Source organism: Aythya ferina (genome assembly GCF_964211825.1).
Source record: "Aythya ferina genome assembly, chromosome: Z".
Classification (NCBI taxonomy): Eukaryota; Metazoa; Chordata; class Aves; order Anseriformes; family Anatidae; genus Aythya; species Aythya ferina.
This window is the reverse complement of record NC_140299.1, coordinates 56,666,039-56,685,755: the sequence shown is the minus strand read 5'-3', so window position 1 is coordinate 56,685,755 and position 19,717 is coordinate 56,666,039. Positions and strand designations below refer to the sequence as shown.

General features: G+C 37.5%; 1 protein-coding gene across 1 annotated transcript in view; it reads left to right on the top strand.

Moving 5' to 3' along the window:
* Positions 1–19,426, top strand: part of ST8SIA4 (ST8 alpha-N-acetyl-neuraminide alpha-2,8-sialyltransferase 4) — a 63,137-nt gene extending 43,711 nt beyond the window's left edge. Inside the window, exon 5 of the mRNA XM_084503472.1 lies at positions 13,307–19,426. Coding sequence (XP_084359598.1) covers positions 13,307–13,589 — 283 coding nt within the window. The 3' untranslated portion in view covers positions 13,590–19,426. The remainder of the gene's footprint in view (positions 1–13,306) is intronic.
* The last annotated feature ends 291 nt before the right edge of the window (positions 19,427–19,717 follow it).

The following is a 19,717-nucleotide window of genomic DNA, read 5'->3' as shown; positions in this document are numbered from 1 at the left end:
CTTTAAGATTATACACGAGTTGTTTATGAAGTTCCAACCAAATATTTCTGTTTGATTGAATTGCATGAGATTTGGAGATACTTATTTAACAGGGGACATAGTGTAGCTCACATTTTCCTATCATTAATGAAATTGTGTCATGAAGAAAGATTCCTGTTAGGCGATGTGGATCAAATGCAAAGCCCTACTGAAAAAAAGATCAGAAAACTTCCAAATACCTGAGATTGCAACTTTTCCTCCAACATGGCCTTTGTAAGATTAGAATTTTGTGCAAAAGCACAAAGTAACTTGATAAGGAAGTCTTAAAAATAGTATGTCAATGTTACAGGATGTGTATGCACATCCTACCAGTAAGGCTATGAGAAGATGGTTATTGTGGAGTGAATATAGGGAATGTATAGACATGTAATTAGTTGGAAGTAGGTCAAGCCCAGTCTGCCAATATCACTAAGCTATAAACAGTTAAATTATTCAAGCTTATATAGTTATCTTTACTTCCATCTTCTGCAATTGGGATCGTCTTTATCACATTTAAAATATCCTTATTGCATTGCTTTTATTTTGGTCTAAATTGTCTTGAAAAATAAGTAGCTGTTTCCTAGATGATGTTCTCCTTCAGAAATGCAGTTCCACTCTCACATACATCTGCACATAGTTATTCCTTTTTGTTCTTTTTTTTTTTTTTTTTTTCTGTTATTTACTTACTTTGTGCTTCACAGTGGCAACCAAAGCATGACAATACCAAGTAAGACCTAGTTTTTGTGCTAACATAGTTGCAACCATTCCTTCTTAATGAGTACCAAACCCAGTTTAGATTTGGCACCTTTTCTCATGATCTCTATTCTTGACAGATTTGTCGACTTTGAGGAGAATAAAAAAGACATCACCTTCGTTATTAGGAAATAGATATTATAGATATTATATATAGATATAGATATTATGGATATATCTATCTATATAAATATGGATGGATGGATGGATGGATGGATGGATGGATGGATGGATGGATGGATGGATGGATGGATACATAGATACATAGATAGATGATAGATGGATATGTTGCTTTTTCTAGTACAGTAGGCTAGTTTTAGCATGAAACTTCGAAGAACAGCCTAAACATGCTAATTACAATCTTCAAGAAATATTTTGGAAACTGTTCCTGCCACCATTTAAGCCAATATTTAGCTGTTATTGGATGTCCATACATGAGTGGTTTTAGTTTGAATCAGGGCATTTTTGAAGTAAATGTCCTGATCCTTTACTGTTCTTTATGTTATGGAAGGGTCTTAAAGCACATTATTTTCAGGTGAAAATAAACTGGGCTATTCCTGTGGCACAGGAAGTATGTCCCAGCTGCAAATGGACACTCAGTTTGTGGTGCCAGGTGGAAAAAATATGTTATGTACATGGTGTGGACATCCCATACTCAGTACCAACTGTCCCACCCTACAGAGCAAATCCTAATTGTCCACACTGCTTGCTAATGTAGACCTGATTCCAGATGATGTATAATAATAATGTAAACTGATTCCAGAGGGACCAGAAATCCAGGTAACTGAATAACGAAGTATTTATTCCTCTGTTAGTATCTGGCTTCAGAGATTCTCTGTATATCATGGAATACTCACAGAAGAGTTTAAACTATTTTATCAAAAAATCCCATGTAGCTGTAGCATTTTCAGACTAAAGTCAGTTCAAAACATCTGACAGGCCAGTAGCATGTAAATAACATTCAAATTCAAAGTAGATAATTTTCCTCATATATAATCTCCTTTGCAACCCTTATCTTTAAACAAGTTATCTTTAAACACTGTTATGTCTGTATGTCAATCACTTGACCCAGCCACATGAAAGTTGCTTGTATGAAGGTGGACCTTTGCTGATATTGTCCCTTAAGAGAAATCAGTATGCATCTATATTTTTGAAGAGGTCTACTGGTGTATCTACAAAATAGTTTTAGAAATTTGTTTTTTTGTTGAGTACCTGTACTCAGCTGGTGTCTAAATAATGTGAATGATAGTATCCGTATAAATAGCCAGAAAAGTTATCTTGCCTGTTTGATCATTAGTATACTGCTCATGGAAAGAAAGCAAAGCATTATCAGTCACATTGTAGCTGTCTTTTGAAAAAAAAGACATCAGTTTCTTACTTTGACATGTTTAGCATTTTGGAAGCTGCATCAATTCTCTTTCAACAAAAGCACTTGGGGGCGTCTCCTGTTAGTGCTACAAGTAACTTTCAGTCACAAAAGAAAAATATACGGGCCTCTGCTAGTATCTCTGCAATCCTGTTTTCACATAGCCCAGAGACTGAAATTTAGAGAAAGATGTTTCTTTACAGACTGGTTCTTTATGAACCTGCTAGACCAGGTTAGTACACTATCACTTTTATAGTGATGACAGCTATTCTCACCAGATAAATCTGAAGTGAACTATGTGTTAAATCGTAGTTTTCTTTCTTATACAAAGTCTTTTCAAAGATAAGTACAATTATTATTTTTTTTTAAATCTACATAGATAAGTATTCCAACTATTTCTGTAGATTAAGTGCAGAATTAATTGGATTGTGTAGTATTGAATAGCAATAAATATATGTTGTTTATTACTTAAATAGTGGGTTCACTTTCATTTATTTTTTGTTCTGTAAGCTTTGCAGATACTGTTTCTTGAAGTCCTTTCTTCCAGGGTTTACTGTTTGCTGCTGGAACAAACCAAGTGACATTCAACTTCTTCAAGAAGGAGAGTGTTTCTAACAGAAACTTTGAAATTTCTTTGGAATTATAGAGAATATTAAAAAAAAAAGAAATCTTACTTGCCTAAGAGTCACTTGTTTTCTTACTCTAGTAGGTTTTGAATGTCTTTATTATCTGTCTGGATATGTAGTCATTAGGTTCTTCAATTTCTAAATAGTTTAGAATTTTATTCCTATTATTTATTCCATAGAACTTTAAGATGACTTCCATTAACCAATTTCATAGACTCAGCATTGCCCATACTAGTGTGAAAATAAGAGTATTTACTAAAGTTTCATGGCTAAGTAAGGAAATTAACTGTCTTCAGCTGAAGTATGTTTTGTAGAAACAGGCTTGTGTAAAGGCACAACTTTCAAGTTTAGAACAGGCTTGGATAAAGACTTAGAACAACTTGGATTTTTCTAAAATTTAGAATTTTGTTATAAAATTTAACTTTTTTTTTTTTTTTTCGCTCCACATTCTGGAATACCTAAATCTTGTCACATATTGGGGAAGCAAGTTTAAGCCTTCATGTCCTTTGCAAGTTGTCTGCACTCCCATGCTGTATTACAAAGGGAGAATGAAGGAGATCCTCTTTCATCTGCTTCAGTAACTTCTGAAAGAAAATAGGAGTGCATCTCATGACAGCAGTGGTCAGGTTGTCAGGTGCTTAGTCTTGCTTAGCCTTGCAGAGGTATGGACAGTGTGACCTTCTCCCAGCCTTGTAAGAAAACCTGGGCCTTGTAGGTACGCTTTGAGGATGCCCTTTGCGTGTTAAAAATCAGGTTCCATCTCTATGTGCTGCTCTTTTCTTTCAGAAGTTACTGAAGCAGGTGGAAGATGATGGCCTTCACTCTCCCTTTGTACTACAGCATGGAGTGCAGAGCACTTCCAAAGGACATGAAGACTTAAACTTATTTCTACAAGATGTGACAAGACTGAGGCTCATATTTTCTGTAGTCATGCTGTGGCATGTATCTGTTGGAGGGTTTTTCTGAAGAAAAGGTTGTTGTCTCTCTGCCCTGTTTTAAAATCAAAACAATATGTGGGCAATTTTGAAAGTCCTTGTTCATGAAGAATGGGTCAAAAACTCTGCAGCATGGGTTCTTAGTATACTAAGACTAATGATGATTTAACATAAAAAGCTGTTGTCATTGATTCAAGGACTGAAGAAGGGGTCTTTTCCTTTGGTTGGATGTTCTTATCAAATATCTGAAGAGATTTGTGCATCCTATGATTTTCTTCTAAATGTAGGTCAATATTTCTTTTTTGTAGATGAAAACTGAAGAAGCTTGTGCGGGTTCTGTTGAGAGTATTGTGATGGCTTGGAAATATTATGGAAATGGGTCAAAGACATTCTCCGTCTTAAAAGTATCTTGTTAATTAGCCATGAAGTCTCTCTACTTCATCTATAAGCTTTACTGCCCCATCCTTCCAAATAATATGTATTTGATGGCTTATGGCTGTGGAGGATTCTAGCCATTACACCAAAATCTTTTTATGTATGAGCAACAGATTCATATGCTTAACTGTTCTTAACTTCGACCACCGTTTCTTTATTCACTGGCAACAGAAGTGCAGTGTTATGCTGTATCTTGATATTTCTTTATCCTTAGCTGATCCTTTCTTATTGAGGTGATTTGCCATAAATTGACTAAAGCACTCTGGCAGCAGATCATTCTAGAACAATGGTGCAAAGTAGAATAGTCTCCTGTACAGGGAATTTGGACTATTTTATTTTGAGATAGGTAAAAGTAAGCTTCAATATGTTCTCAATTATTTTGCCAGAGACAGTAAAGCCTGCACACAGTGGTTAAGATTCTGCAGAATGGTGGTTAACACTGAAGGCAGCCTGCTGGCCATGCCCACATTTAGCTGTGGTGATGCAACATACTGTGTTCAACATTAATGTCATTAGTTCTTTTCACTCTCTTTATCAGGAAGATTGCCAGGCAGAGTCCAGGCTCTTGAGTGTTCTTAGAAATCTGCTTCATATGCAAGAATTTGAATTTACTTGCCAATGTAAGTGAAAGAATAATAGGAAAACAAAAATGAGCCCTTAATTTTGATGTAGTGAATTAAGCTTACAAAACAGCAAGTGACAGTTTTGGTGAGTGTTTCAGATTTTCATTAAGTGCCAAGTTCTTTTGCTGAAACAGTTCTTGTGTATACCATTTCAAAATAGAGTACATTGAAAACTATAAAGTAGGTCTTATGCAAACCTTCAGCAGTGTTTCCATGCTGACTGTCACACTCACAACAGTATTATTTACACTAATTCTTTCACATTTTTGTAATGCAGTCTTCTGCCTAAGGCATATCTCAGTAAGGAATGGGAAAATACATATTTTTAATTAATAGAATCATATAAACTGAGAGGGTTAGATGAAGGGTTGTGGAATTTTAGTGAAATTTTAGGCTTTGACCACAGAAAGTTTAAGGTCAGACAAGTGATTCAACTTCTCTTTTTTTGGGAATAAATATGTAACTGACTACATTTACAAACATAAATTCCTAGTAAACTGTCTGCTGCTCTCGTGACAAGATACCTCTTTCTTCAGTATAATTTGCTATTTGCACCATGTTATCCAGCATGCCATAGAATCATAGAATATCCCGAGTTGGTAGGGACCCACCAAGGATCATCAAGTCCAATGCCATGTTGGATCTAAGACCATAAAAGTGTCTGTTCAAGTTGAGCTCTCCCTAGCTTGTGGTCATATTGATGCCAGGTGCCAACACATAAAAGTAACAGCAGAGATGCCAAGTTGTGTTCAGCAGTTTAACAGATCCCTGAGAAGGAGCTTCATCTGCAATGTTGTATTTGTGGATGTTACCAATTTGACACTTTTTAATAGGTTGGCTATTGTCATCCAAAACATCCTCTAACAATGAATTTCATAGTTCAGTTGTGCATTGTATGAAAAAGTACTTTTATCTGCCTACTTTAGATGTACCATTGAATATCTCCATTGGGTCCATAGCTTTTATGTTGTAGTACTTGTTTTAAAGTCAAAAAAAAGAAAAGCCTGTTCACCTTCTTTACACACTACATAAGTTTGAAACTTTCTTAGTTTTCTCTTTTTTATACTACTCTGCTTTCTGTCTCTTCATGCATAAGTTACTTTTTTCTCCCGTTACCCCATGTCATGTTTTTTCTTTTTTTTTTGAGGATATTTTTTGAGAGAGCATAAGTGAGACAATATACAAGCTCTAGCTTCTTCATGTGCCGTATCAAATTTCTGAGATTGTTAATTTGAAATACTCCCTCCATTTAGTGGCTGTAGAAGGAATTTCTGTGACAGGCAAATGTGTATGAATAGGTTCACAAAGGGATCAGCCTGACACTCAATGAACAGAGCTTGATATGTAATCTTGCAGAGCTATTCAGTGTTATAAATATATATGTTTCCTCAGATTCAGTCCTTTCCAGAAAAGTAATTAAAAGTGCAGTGGAATATACCCAGACTGATTCTGATCCCATTTATACTGAGCAACCCTGTGGAATTTGGTATGTAGACTCAACAAGTAAAAACATTAAATATGCTAAACTGAAAGTAGCCCACCGGGTCAGATTTTCCCTGTTGACTGAGTACAGCCTTCAGAAAGAACATATCATGTTTTAATCTATTCAGAAGTCACTTATTCCACATGAGCAGAGTAAACAATTGTTATCTGAATTCTCCAGTTTATGTCATGAAGATTGGCATCAGTTCTTCTATATATTACTCATTTGTGGCAAGATCGTTTATCAACTATCTTTAAAGTGGATGCCTATATTTTTTGTGTGCTTATTCAAACTTATTTTTTGTCAATAGCTGTGGGGAGTCATTACCAGGTAGTAACACGTTATTCAATTAACATTTCACGTGAAATCATGCTGATAATAGCGCATTCAATTTTTATAATTGTTAAAGGTATCTTGCTAGATGTGGAAGCCTGGTGGTTTTGACTGCAATTAAGCTATAGGTGATATTTTCATATTGCAGAAACAGGTTCAGTATTTTTAAAGGACAAAATATTGAGGTTCCATAAAAACATGAGTGCAAGTGTCAAAGCAATCTTGTACCAGTGATTACTGGGTATATAAAAGTGATGCATGTCACATACAGTGTGGACTTTTACATCCTTAATTGCTTTTCTTGCAGTTTTGTACTGTAGACGGAGTTTTGCTGCTCATACTCCTTTCCTTCATGGTTCTATTCATTTTTCCAGATCATTACAAATGATACCAATTTACTGCTGACACAAGGCTTAAGACCAATGTACAGTAAACCTGATTTGTAACTTGCACTGCATTGTAACTGTTTCAGAACCCAGTGGCAAAGAACTGGGTTGGAGTGTTGTACTTGTGATTGGAGGTAATCATTTTGCCAGGTGGTTTACTGCCTGATCAAAGAAGGAATTATTTATATTATATTCTGTTCACACTCTACGTTTCATTTGGTTTTACTTTCTTTCAATTATTTTTATTCAAGGTTGAGTTAAACAGTTTGAGCTCAGCTGAGGTTAAGAAAATATGACTTTCTGATGATTGAAAGAAATAATAAATTTAAAAACAACAACAACAACAATAACAAAACAAGTGTATACACACACACACACACTCAAAAGCAGATTTAGAAAGCCAGATCTTAGGTATTCTGAGAGTTTGTTGACTGCAATGGTAAAAAAAAAAATCCTTAAGCTTCTATTTTTCTAATGTAATTTGCTTGATTCTGATAGAGGTACAGCAAGTGTGGGATGGCAACATCTTGGTAAAGAGTCATCCAATTTCTGCTTCTTTATGTGGAGTGGAAAGACTTCTTTCAGTTTCTGGGATAAGAAGAATTGACATGCAAGCATCTCAAATGACAGACACATAATAGTAAAGGTATTGGTAGTTTGCCTTGTTGGCTCACATGCAGCTTTTGACCAGTTCTAACCTCTGCATGCACCTCTGAAGAAGTAAATGAATTATTGAATTGTATCTTATTTTTTTTCCTTGAATCTAGCAAGCTCTGTTTTTATTTTCAGTCCTATCCTCAACTTTTTGCCCCTGCTATCTCCATTCATTTCAGCAATGTTTCCTATTCCACAATGTCAGACCATTGTGTTACTTTCACATAGTAACAGGACACATCCTTGCAAAATCTCTCAATATGCAACTTTCTATTGATCGAGTACTACTGCTGTCTGCTGATGATTATAGTTTTATTCTTATAGAAATACAAAAATAAGCTTCCACAAGAAAATGTCAAAATCTTTTCTAAGAGTAGCAATTAGAATTTGTTTGTTGTCAGTGTGAATAGGAATAGAAATGATCTTATGTGACAAAGGCGAGTCACATAAAAGGAACTTGCTTTATGAAGGGACAACTGCACACTTTTATTAAGTTTAGCTGGTAAAATAACAGTGCATTTTATAAACATTCTACATTTTGTATATGAGGGGAGGGCACTGTGTGTCATACACCTCAATGACAGCAAGGCATTAGGCACTGTCTTCCAGAATACTCTTGTATTCAGTTTAGGATATTATACTGTGGATGACTGGACAACTAGCTGGGTGAAAACCTAGCTGGATGACTGGAGGCATGGACCAGCAGGACACTTAAGAAATTCAGCAAGAACAAATGTGGAGTCCTACAACAGGGAAGGGGTAACCCTTGTAACAATGCAGGCTGGGGGCTGACCAAGTGGCTGAGATCAGCTCTCCTGGAAAAGACCTGGGCATCTTGGCAGGCAGCAAAAACGTGTAAGGCAAGAGAGAATACAGTAAGTAATGAGAAGCCTTTTCTTGTGAGGACAGACTGGCAGTGGCTTTGGGGATGGGCAGGCAAACTCTGCAGTCTTTTTCTAAGCTACCTATCTTCAAGTCATCAAAGCTACAGAAATGAAGTGCTTTTACACATTGGCACATTTCTCTAAATTAAGTAGTCTGCTTTACAGCATGGCCACACAACGGAGGTTTTTTAGCACAATTATCAGAACAAGTCACTGGAGTACTGCAGTGATGCAGTATGTGACTGCAGCCAGATACATATGGGCTTAATAGTGGACTCCAACTTCTAACACGGCAAGATTCACCTATTCCTTTGTAGATTTAAATTACTTCTCTATCCTACCTGAAAATCAGGAATTGCCTTGTCATTAGTGAAGATCTGGAGACAAGTTGTGAGAAACAAATGATCCTCTTTTGGAGCTGTGGTGCTGTGTGCTTTTGGATCTGTGTGCTTCCCTCACCTTCTAATCTTAGTTGCACAGAGAATTAGTGCATATCAGATAAACAGGTAAGAAGAATATATTATGGCTTATCTTTAAGTTTAGGCTTAAACTGATGTTATAACAAAACTTTAGAAACTGAAAGCAGGTGCAAAAAAAGCATTTACAACATCAGTTATCTCTAAAATTCAGCCTTAACAAAGCTTCATATTTGAGTAGCTAAGTGACTAAGCTTGAGTGACTTAAAAGATAACACATATTTCAGTACCAAAATCACAAAGGCTACTCACACCACACAGTCCATTTTATCAACTCAAGAAGAGGTTGGGAGCCAGGAGTTTGCAAAGATCAAACGTGCTGCAGGAAGCTGGAGCTCTGAATGCCTCTAACCATTTCATTCATTGAGTTACTTGTATTCTTTTGTTCTGGGGCAGGATTTATGCCGGGTTGCAAACTTTCAACAGTAAGCACAACCAGTACCATATTTTGAATTCAGAATTTGGAAATCAATAAGTTAAATGTCCTTTATCTATGATTTTGGACTATGAAAAGCAGAAGAAAGGATTTGCATTTAAATTCTAAAATTGTGAGAAGCTCTTTATTACATCTTTAATCCTTATTCCTGTACAGAAACTCTCACTAAGTAGTTGTTGTGGCCTTTTAAGATATTTAGATATACCTTTTTACTGCTAATTTTCTTCATCACAGCCATTTTCCTATTCCTGTAAAGTTGAAGTTCAGCTTAGACGATAGCAGTATTTTACTAAATGCAACAAGTTTGATTACTGTTTGGCTAAAGACACTCATGTACATTCATGTAGATAGTTGACTGCATGTGATTAGAGTGGGCACCAAATTACTTCTGAAGAGGGAATTGCTAGTTTCTACAAAAAGTAAATAATTGCGTTTCAGTTTCAGTCTGTTTTATATCCGTGATGCAAATTGCCAAAAGTGGTCAGCATTGTTTTTTCAATAACATCTCTACAAGCAAACATTAAAATAAAAATAAAAATAAATTAAAAAAAAGAAAGAAAAAAATAATCACAGAATAATTTAGGTTGGAAAAGACCCTTATAATCATCAAGTCCAACCATCAGTCTAACACTGCCAAGTCTAAACCATGTCCTTCTATGTGTCACATCCAAAGATTTCTTATATATTGCCAGGGATGGCAACTATCCTGGGCAGCCCATTCCAATGCACAACCACCCCTCCCATGAAGAAATTCTTCGTAATATCCAATCTAAACCTCCCCTGTTGCAACCTGAATCTGTTTACTTACATCCTATTGCTTGTCACCTGAGAAAAGAGACCCACACCCATATCTCTTCAATCTCCTTTCAGGTAGTTTTAGAGAGCAACAAGGTCTTCCCCCAGCCTCCTTTTCTCCAGATGTTCATAAGTTTCCCCCTGTTCATAAGTCTTGTTTTCTAGTCTCTTCACCAACTTTGTTGCTCTTCTCTGAATGTATTCCAGAAACTCAGTGTCCTTCTTGTAGTAAGAGCCCCAAAACCGAACACACTATTTGAGGTACAGTCTCAACACAGCCAAGTACAGAGGGACAATAACTTCCCTAGTCCTGCTGGCTAGACTATTCCTGATATAAGCCAGGATGCTGTTGGCCTTCTTGGTGACCTGGGCACACTGCTGGCTCATCTTCAGCCAGCAGTTGACCAAGAGTCACTAGAATCTCCCCTTTGATTGTCTTGTTTTAAAAGGATGGATAATTTTCTCAGAGTAGGAAGCAAACTGCTTAATATCTCCAGAACTTCTGTCTGAAAACTCAGGTTTAGGAAAACATTGGAAAACTGGTGTATAGTACATGAGTCATTTGTATATGTAACTATTCCCATTGCATTTGCTTCTCAAATATGATTTCTACCATCCTGTTGTGTTTTTTTTTTTTTTTTTTTTTTTTTTACAGCCAAACAAAATTCTGAGTCATTCCCTCTGTGGCCTTTGGAAAGGCAATCAGTCAGCCTAGAATTGCTTTCTGCTTATAGAATCCTTCAGTTTTCTAAAAAGAATTTGACTACAATAGAAAAAAAAATCTCTTTCACACATATATATGTCTGTGATTTGAAAAACATCAGCCTTTAGGGCCTGTGTATTTTTGGAAAAGAGGGAAACTGAAGAGGCCAGGTTCAATGGGATGATTATTTTTAATGTTACATAGCACCTGATGCTTTTAAGACACTTAAACATTCGATTAAAGACATATTTTTTGGTATCTTTTCTCATTCAAATGAGTGGATGTTATCAAGTATCATCCTGCTTTATCCCTAAGTGCCTTTAAATTAATCTGGTTGTATACTCTAAACTGCAAACTTATTGTAACCCTGTTTAACAAATGGCTAACTCTGGTCCAGTGCGGCTAATCTCCCTTGCCGCCTTGTCTAGGCTGTGGTAGAAATAATTAACAATCTACAGTTACCTCAGAAAACAGCAATACAGTGCAATGGTTTAGGTTTGTGTGGCAATGCTATGTAAGGTCCTGATTTGTTTCCCTACTTGCAGCTGCTTGTTTCCACAGTTTGACCAGGTTTAGGTTTCTATATGCCTTTCAGTGTTTCTGTAAAGTGTTAATAAACTCTATATTGAATCAGACCTGGGAAAAGCATTTTACCAGTACTTCCAGACTGCTATTATTTACTATGTATATTTACTATATATATTGCCAAACCAGGCTAGCAGTATTTCACTGAAGTTTTATTTTTAAAGACTGGGGGTGAAAAACAATGTTGGTGACAAATTTTGAAGGTACCAATGTGAGTTACATGCTGCAATCCTGTTCAGTTCTCACATTTGTTCTGTATCTACCCACTGTTTGTGTCTTTGAAAACTCCCTGTGGCTTCTAAATTCGCAATCAGACATGTTATTACTGGATCAGAAAAACAAACAAACAAACAAGCAGTCCCATAGCTTCAGTAGGATTGTGTGCATAAATAAATACAAACCATTTTTCAATTATTAATGTAAGATTTTGACATTTTCAAAGACTGCCATTAGCAAACAAGAAGCTTTGAGTAGTTACTCAGAAGCAAAGTAAGTAAAGCTTCATTTGTATTAAGTTCTGTAATGTGTTACATTTCGTATTTTTATTTTTTTTTTTCTTTTTAGTCAAATAATCTGTGAAATAATCACTTGGCAAGAGTAGGGGTGATTTGATAAGGTGAACTGGCTGCTGCAGGAGATTAAAGCTTATAGCAAGAGGCTGTGTTGCCTGACCTCTGGAGTGAGGAGGTTAACTGCAATTTTCTAGCATTTGCAGAAATTGTGAGTTCTTATTAGGTTTAAAGCCTGAACTGAGAACTTCATTTAGACAGCTTTTCTTCAGCACTGTCACTTTTCTTCTAGGTGGTGTAAAGGCATGCCAAATCCAGTGTCACCATTCATGATCTCAGCTTAGAGAGAATAAACTTTTTGTTTGTTTTATATTTAAAATAAATGTAAAAAGATGAATAGATAAAAATAAGTTTAGAATCACAGAATGGTTTGAGTTGAAAAAGACCATTAAAGATCACCTTGTATAAACTCCCTGCCATGGGCAGGGACAGCTCCTACTAGACCAGGCTTCTCAAAGCCCCATCCAACCAAGCCTTGAACACCTCCAGTGATGGGGCATCCACAGCTTCTCTGTGCAACCTGTTCTAGTGCCTCACCACCACCATAGTAAAGAACTTCTTCCTAATATGTAATTTAAATCTAGCCTCTTTTAATTTAAAACCATTACTTATTTTCCTGTCAGTATCATCCCTAGTAAAAATCTCTCCCCATCTGTTTTTTTATAAGCCCCTTTTAAGTACTGAAAGGCTGCAATGAAGCCTCTCCAGAACCTTCTCTTCTTGAGGCTGAACACTCCCAGCTCCATCAGCCTGTCTTCACAGTAGAGGTGCTCCAGCTATCTGATCATCCTTGTGGCCCTCCCCTGGACTTGCTCCAGCAGGTCCATGTCTTTCTCTTGTTGCTGCCTCAACCTGCTAGCTAGCTACAGGTTTTTTTTGATGCAGCCCAGGATACTCTTGGTTTACATTGCTAGTTCATGTTCAGTTTTTCATCCACCAGCACCCCTGGGTCCTTATCCTCTGGGCTGCTCTCAATTCATTCTTCACCCAGCCTGCATTTGTGTTTAGGATTGTCCTGACCCAGACACAGCACCTTGTACCTGGCCTTGTTGAGCTTCATAAGTTTCACACAGGCCCACCTCTCAAGCCTGTTAAGGGCCCTCTGGATGGCATTCCTTCCCTCCAGTGTGTTGACACTCCAATGTGTCATGTTGGTGTCATCCACAATCAGCACTTTTACATTACTGACATGATTAATTCACACTAAGTTGTATGAGATATTTTAACGTATTTTTTTTCTTTGCAGCTATTGGCTGACGAACAAGGTCCACATCAAACGACCCAGCACTGGTCTCCTCATGTACACGCTTGCCACCAGATTTTGTGATGAAATTCACCTGTATGGATTTTGGCCATTCCCGAAGGATTTACATGGAAAACCAGTCAAATATCATTATTATGATGATCTGAAGTATCGGTACTTTTCTAATGCCAGTCCTCACAGGATGCCATTAGAGTTTAAAACGTTATATGTATTACATAACAGAGGAGCACTTAAATTAACAACAGGGAAATGTGTACAGCAATAAAGCACATGCAAAGTACAGTAAGAAGTACAGAAGATGCACTTCATCATAAAGATGTTGTGGAATGGCAATGGGATCCCAGTGAGGATATGTGTCAATACCCGCTAAGCCATTGGAAAAAGGAATTTTATCAGAAGTACATAACCAGCTATTATACCTGTAAAGTGCTATAAAACTAAGCTATCTTGACTGCAAGGGTTCAAGTAAGTGCCACTTTCACTAAGAACAAAGCTTGAATGTATACTCAGTAGTGTTTACAGAATCCAGTGATACATTCATCATGAATTAAAGAAGAAAAATATAGCCTGCTTACTGCTGACTTGCCACTGTGGTCAGACAGCCCACAGAAGAAATCCCCCATGGATTGAATATTCTCTTGAGCAAATAAACCAGGCTTTTGCAGGAAAAGAGAAAAAAATCATGATGGGATTGAGTAGAGAAAGTGAAGTCCATAAGATCAAACAAATAAGTAAATGCCTTCAGTCAGGGGACTGTTTCTGATCTTGTATTATAACCTCAGCTTTTGTTGCTGTTTTTCTTATTGCTGTTGGTTGAATTTTGTTGTTTTTGAGTATTTGAATCCTTAAACTGTTTTAAGAATGTTATGAATAATTAAAAGTAAATATCTTATTGAATTGTCTTGGGAAAAAAAAAAAAAAAAGAAAAAAAAAAAAAGAGGTGGGAGGGTGGAGGGAAATATCAAATACTTTGTCAATTGTTGTTGTGTTGTATCCTGCTGTCACACAACCTTTAACCTCCCAATTGTTTTTCTAGCTACAGCTGTCAATACATGGAACCACTCAGAGATAGGTCATATTGAGCCATTTTTTAATGAGAAGTGTTTCTGTTGTGTTCAGATTTGAAGACACACTTACAAAAAGGTGCCCTTATTTTTGGTACCAAAGATTGCTCTTATAGTGTACACTATTTTTCCTTTCCTTGAAGAAATAGAGTAGATTTAGTATGATGTTTCTTTGCTGCTGAAGGGAACATGTTTTTTAAGTTTTGAGTGAAGCATCTCAAAGCAAAGACTCTTGACTTACTTTGCCTATAGAATTTAATTCTTCAGAAAAATCTGCAGGAGTAAAGAAGTTATTTCACACATTCAAATATAAATATGATTTTTTTATTCCTAATTGAAAGGAAAACATAAAGTCTAAAGGAACTCAGGTGACATAGTGGAACATGTTTAAAGAAAAAAAAAATGGTTTAGCCAATTAAATGCAAAATAAATGAACTGCAGATCAAGCAGTTCTTTTAAAGCTTAAATTTCTAATGGTGTTGGATGATATCTCTAATATACCTCTTTTCTGTGAGCTTGATGTTCTGATATGTAATTGCCTGAAATAACATAGAGCTGCATTATCTTACATTGATTTTTCTGAGCATCTTGTTTATTCATGAAAATGAGAATTCTTTTCCTCTCTTCTTTCAGAAAAGAGAAGAAGGAATTACATTAGGGTAGGGTAGGGTGGAGTGTCAGTGCAACTTGTACAAAGATACAAAATGTGTGTGCATAATGATATGTGTTATCTCTAATGGAGCAGGTAAAGGAAGAACACTGTGGTTCCACCATTTTCATGTCAGTCTAGGATAAGAAGGAGACATGCAGGTACAATGTGTGGATATTTTCTTGCTGTGTTTTCAACTCTAGTTTAGGTCCTCATCTCCAAATATTATATTCAGTGCATCTCTTGAACTTTGAGCTAGTCTGAGCACTTTCATATGTAGCACAATACTCAAAAATATTTACTAGCTAAAAATATCACTTGTTACCTATTTTTCCTCTTAAGTTCACATGTGTTTCATTATGCATGGCCAGAGGTCTGTGATTATGCAAGTGCAGTAGGGTAAACCACTGCCTTGTAAACGTGTTTGCCAGAAGTTGATGGGAAACAGAAAGTCATTATGCTGTACCTAGGACACAGTAGCATCTTTTCTTATTCACCTGTCTCTCCTACACAGGACAGTTTACTTCAGCTTATGTGATCACCACTGAAACCAAGACAGCACTAGGTAGTAGGTAGTACAGACCAGAATGCATTTAATTCTTGTTGATCAACCACATAGTGTTCTATGTATGCTGTATAAACCTGTAGTTTAGGACAAGGGTATTTCCTTGATGAAGGGTGGGCGCATTCCTCTTCCTTCTGTTAGGGTTTTGCTGCTGTCAATTTTTTAAAACATATTTTATATACATTGACTGACTTTCCCTTGTTGAATTCACAGATAACAGTCTCACAGAAGCTCAGAAAAGCACCTGATGAGCTTTACCTTTTACTCTGAGAACATCTGTGAACTTAGGCACATGGTCTGAACTTTTGGGTAGACCTGTGCGGTGTCAAGAGTTGGACTTGATGATCCTTAAGGGTCCCTTCCAACTCAGGATATTCTATGATCTTTTGTTCTTCACTTTAGTGTTAGGCCAAAAAGGGAATTCAAGTAGACTAAAACAAAAACTGACAGTTTATTGTTGTTGCTGTTGTTTTTGTTTTGTTGGTTTGTTGTTTTGTTTTGTTTTATTTGTTTGTTTAACCTCAGGGCAGGTTTTAGTCACAGAGAATCACACAGAATGGCCAAGGGTGGAAGGGTTCTCATCTGGTCCAACCACCCTGCTCAAGCAGGGCCACCTAGTGCAGGTTGCCCAGGACCATGTCCAAATGGCTTTTGAACACCTCCAAGGAGAGAGACTGCACACACTTTCTGGGTCACCTGTCCCAGTGCTCTGTCACCGTCACAATAGGCTTGTTCTTTCCCAAGTGCAGGACTTTGCATTCTTCTTGTTGAACTTCATGATGTTCGTGTCAGCCCATTTATCCAGCTTGTCCAGGTTTTTCTGGATAGCAGCATGACCCTCTGGCATATCATCCACTCCAAAGATTGCCTTTGCAAGTCAGCAGATGAAGAAAAATTTGTCCTGAGCCTGTTTTGCAAGAGTCACATTTGATTCTTTGTGAATGAAACTTTAATACACAAGCCATGGAGTCCAAATTTCCACCTTGTGATTAATGTCTGATAGGGTGATTCAGGGCAAGGTTTCTCAAAGCTGCTTTGACACATGCTGTGACAGTAGCACCTGCTTCCAAGGCAACAGTAGCTTGTCTATACCTTCTCAAAACTGGGCCTTAACCTGCAGACTTCATATTTCACACTTCATATTTTACACTTCTGGCACCACGAGCTGCGGTCTTGTGGCTTTTTATCCTCACCCCCAATGCTTCTTGAAGCACCATCCACTCAAACTGACACCCAGGTGTGTCTCCACACAGAAAGCATAGTGACTCCTCACTAACCCATCTCTTGTCTCACCTGCCTCAGCTTTGTCCTGAGTTGGACTTGTAAGGAGGTGAGTGCCAGGTTTCAGAACATCATCTGAGGCAATTAGCAGTTGTAATCTTTGACCATGCAGGTTTTTACAAGTGCAAAGAGACTTTTTAGGCTATTGCTCTTGTATGAATTAAAATATATATATGTGTATATGCATGTGTCCAGATGGAACCCGAAGCTTCTGGGGGTCCCTGGCATGTATGCAGTTTGGTATGCTGCAAAGTGTCCATTTTGAGGTGCTTTGTGACCATCGGTTATAGTAGAGTGACCTGAGGTTGGATATGCTCAGATGTTTTCCTGTTAGCCCTCTCATTGCTGGGAGGCTGTGACAGTGGACTCATTGCACACATCCTCTCACACCCTTCCCTTAAACATCATGGCTCTATATTGCCCTGGAAGTCTTTGTGTATTTGTATCCAGGCAGCCCAGCTCCTGAAAGAGACCAGTTAACTTCCCCTGTGTGACCCTTTCCCTACAGATGACTGGGGAAGGAGAGGGATGCCTTAGATGAATAGGGACTTTACAGCAGAATAAGTTTCACCTTTTGGTCCTTCTCAGTGCAGCAGTCACCAGGTTAAGCCTCTGTAGCTGCCTTGGATGATTTCTCTTTTTCATAAACATTCATATATCGTGTGTTGCCTACAGGACATATCAGATAAGCAGGCTTTATTATGATTATTACTTTTATCATCCAACACTATCAACAGCTAATATGAAGTATATAGGATAAAAATAAGGATCCCTAATACTGTGACAATATCTGCGCTGTTGAGGATCATCTGTGGAACACCTAAAGACTGAGTGTTCCTCAAATTCATCCTCACATAAATCGTATCAATTGCCAGCTATGGTTCCTAAATGTATGTTAAAAATAAGAACCGGGAGCTACATCAGGACAGCAGTGTATATTTTTCAAATTGCTATGTTAATGTTTCTGTGGCAGAGAGTTTTTCTCTTATATTTCATAAAAATAATAGATAAATACCTTTGATTGTTACATTTTCAGCTTTGGGACAATTCTTTCTCCCACAGCTCTAAGCCACTCTCCAGACACAAGATCTACTGAGCCTTTCAAACTTTGGCCAGTTTACACAATCTAATGTCTAATAAAAACTGTACCATTATTTTGTTAAACAATAAAATCAAGACATTGATGACTTGAGGACAGCACCTTTTTTTTCTTTTTTTTCTTTTTCTTTTTCTTTTCTTTTCTTTTCTTTTCTTTTCTTTTCTTTTCTTTTCTTTTCTTTTCTTTTCTTTTCTTTTCTTTTCTTTTCTTTTCTTTTCTTTTCTTTTCTTTTCTTTTCTTTTCTTTTCTTTTCTTTTCTTTTCTTTTCTTTTCTTTTCTTTTCTTTTCTTTTCTTTTCTTATTTCATTGCAATTTGAAGAAAAAGAGCTGTGGGTTCAGTACCTTTTATTTGTGTTTTTGATCTGGAAAAGTGCTGAGCACTCCTTACAGTGACTTTCCTGGGTGAGACATGTCCAGGATTTAGATGGGGATCTAGATTAGCATATTTCAGGATATGACTCTGAAATTGCACATTATTTATTTTTAAGAGCACTGTTACTTTGTGTAGGGAAAAGCACAATTCTTCTAAATGTAGATAAAACAGAGGAAGAGCGTTTACAGAGAGCATCATTCCTGCACAGTACTATTGCTACTGAGCATATGTAATACAATTTCTGTGGTTTAAAGTATTGATATGTATTCTGTCAGGATTGTCATGTCTGACACTTTAATATTATTTCAAGTATAGCTATTGGGGATTGTTTTTTTTATTTGTACAACTGTAAAATAAAGATTTTTTTTCATTTTTTTTTCTGCTATATTCTATTCCATATTCCTTTCTAAGACAGTTGTGATAGTATTTTTCAATTACATGCTAATTGTAAAGATATGTGGAAGGAGAGAGTGTCTGCTCGTTTAAGGGTGTCTGTTCAAGGACTTTCTCAACACAAAAGGGGATATTAAGAAAAGGAGGAAGCTATAAACAAGAACACAGACAGACACAAACCTGACCGACAAGTAACAGAGGTATTAACCAGGACCGAGTCCAGTCAGTCACACTGCTGGTAAGGATACATGGAGTGTGAGAACGTTTCTTCCATTACGGTTATCTGATTGAAGACCTCCTCAAGTGGAAAAGGGGGAAGCAATAAAGTACACAGAGACACAAATATGGTAAACAAACGTAATGGCAACAAAGACAAGACGGTCACTCACACTAACGTATGGACTGTCAAGAAACTGCACATGAACTGGGACTTAGTGACTGATGAGGATGCAGACCTGAGGGTCCAGGATATCAGAGGGGGTCACTGAGACTGTGCCAGGTGATGAGGCAATGAGCAGGGGAAAGGGCCAGGGGGCAGAAAAATGGGGAACAGACAGAAAGGGTAGGAAAGGGGCCGGTCGCGTGTGAGCTGTAGCCGGTCAGCACGTTTGTCTGGCTGAGCCCTGCACCTGATTGCCACAGCCTATCTTGTCTCCCCATTAAAACCTCTCTCAGCAACCTCTCTGAGTGATCTTAGTCTCTGTCCTGTGGGGGGAGAAGGGAGCAGCAGGGACCCGGTGGCAGCTCCTGGGGACTGGGGTGAGTGGGCTGGCTGCTGGCTACTGGAGTCAGACTACAGGCATCGGGCGGGTGGGGGTCCCATGCTGGTGCTCGGGGCTGCGAATGTGGGTGTCCATGGATTGAGTGTGTGGGCACTGGTGAATTCAGCCAGCTCCAGTTACAAATCATAGATTCACTTAGGCTGGAAAAGATCTCCAAGATCAAGTCCAACTGTTAACCTAGCACTAC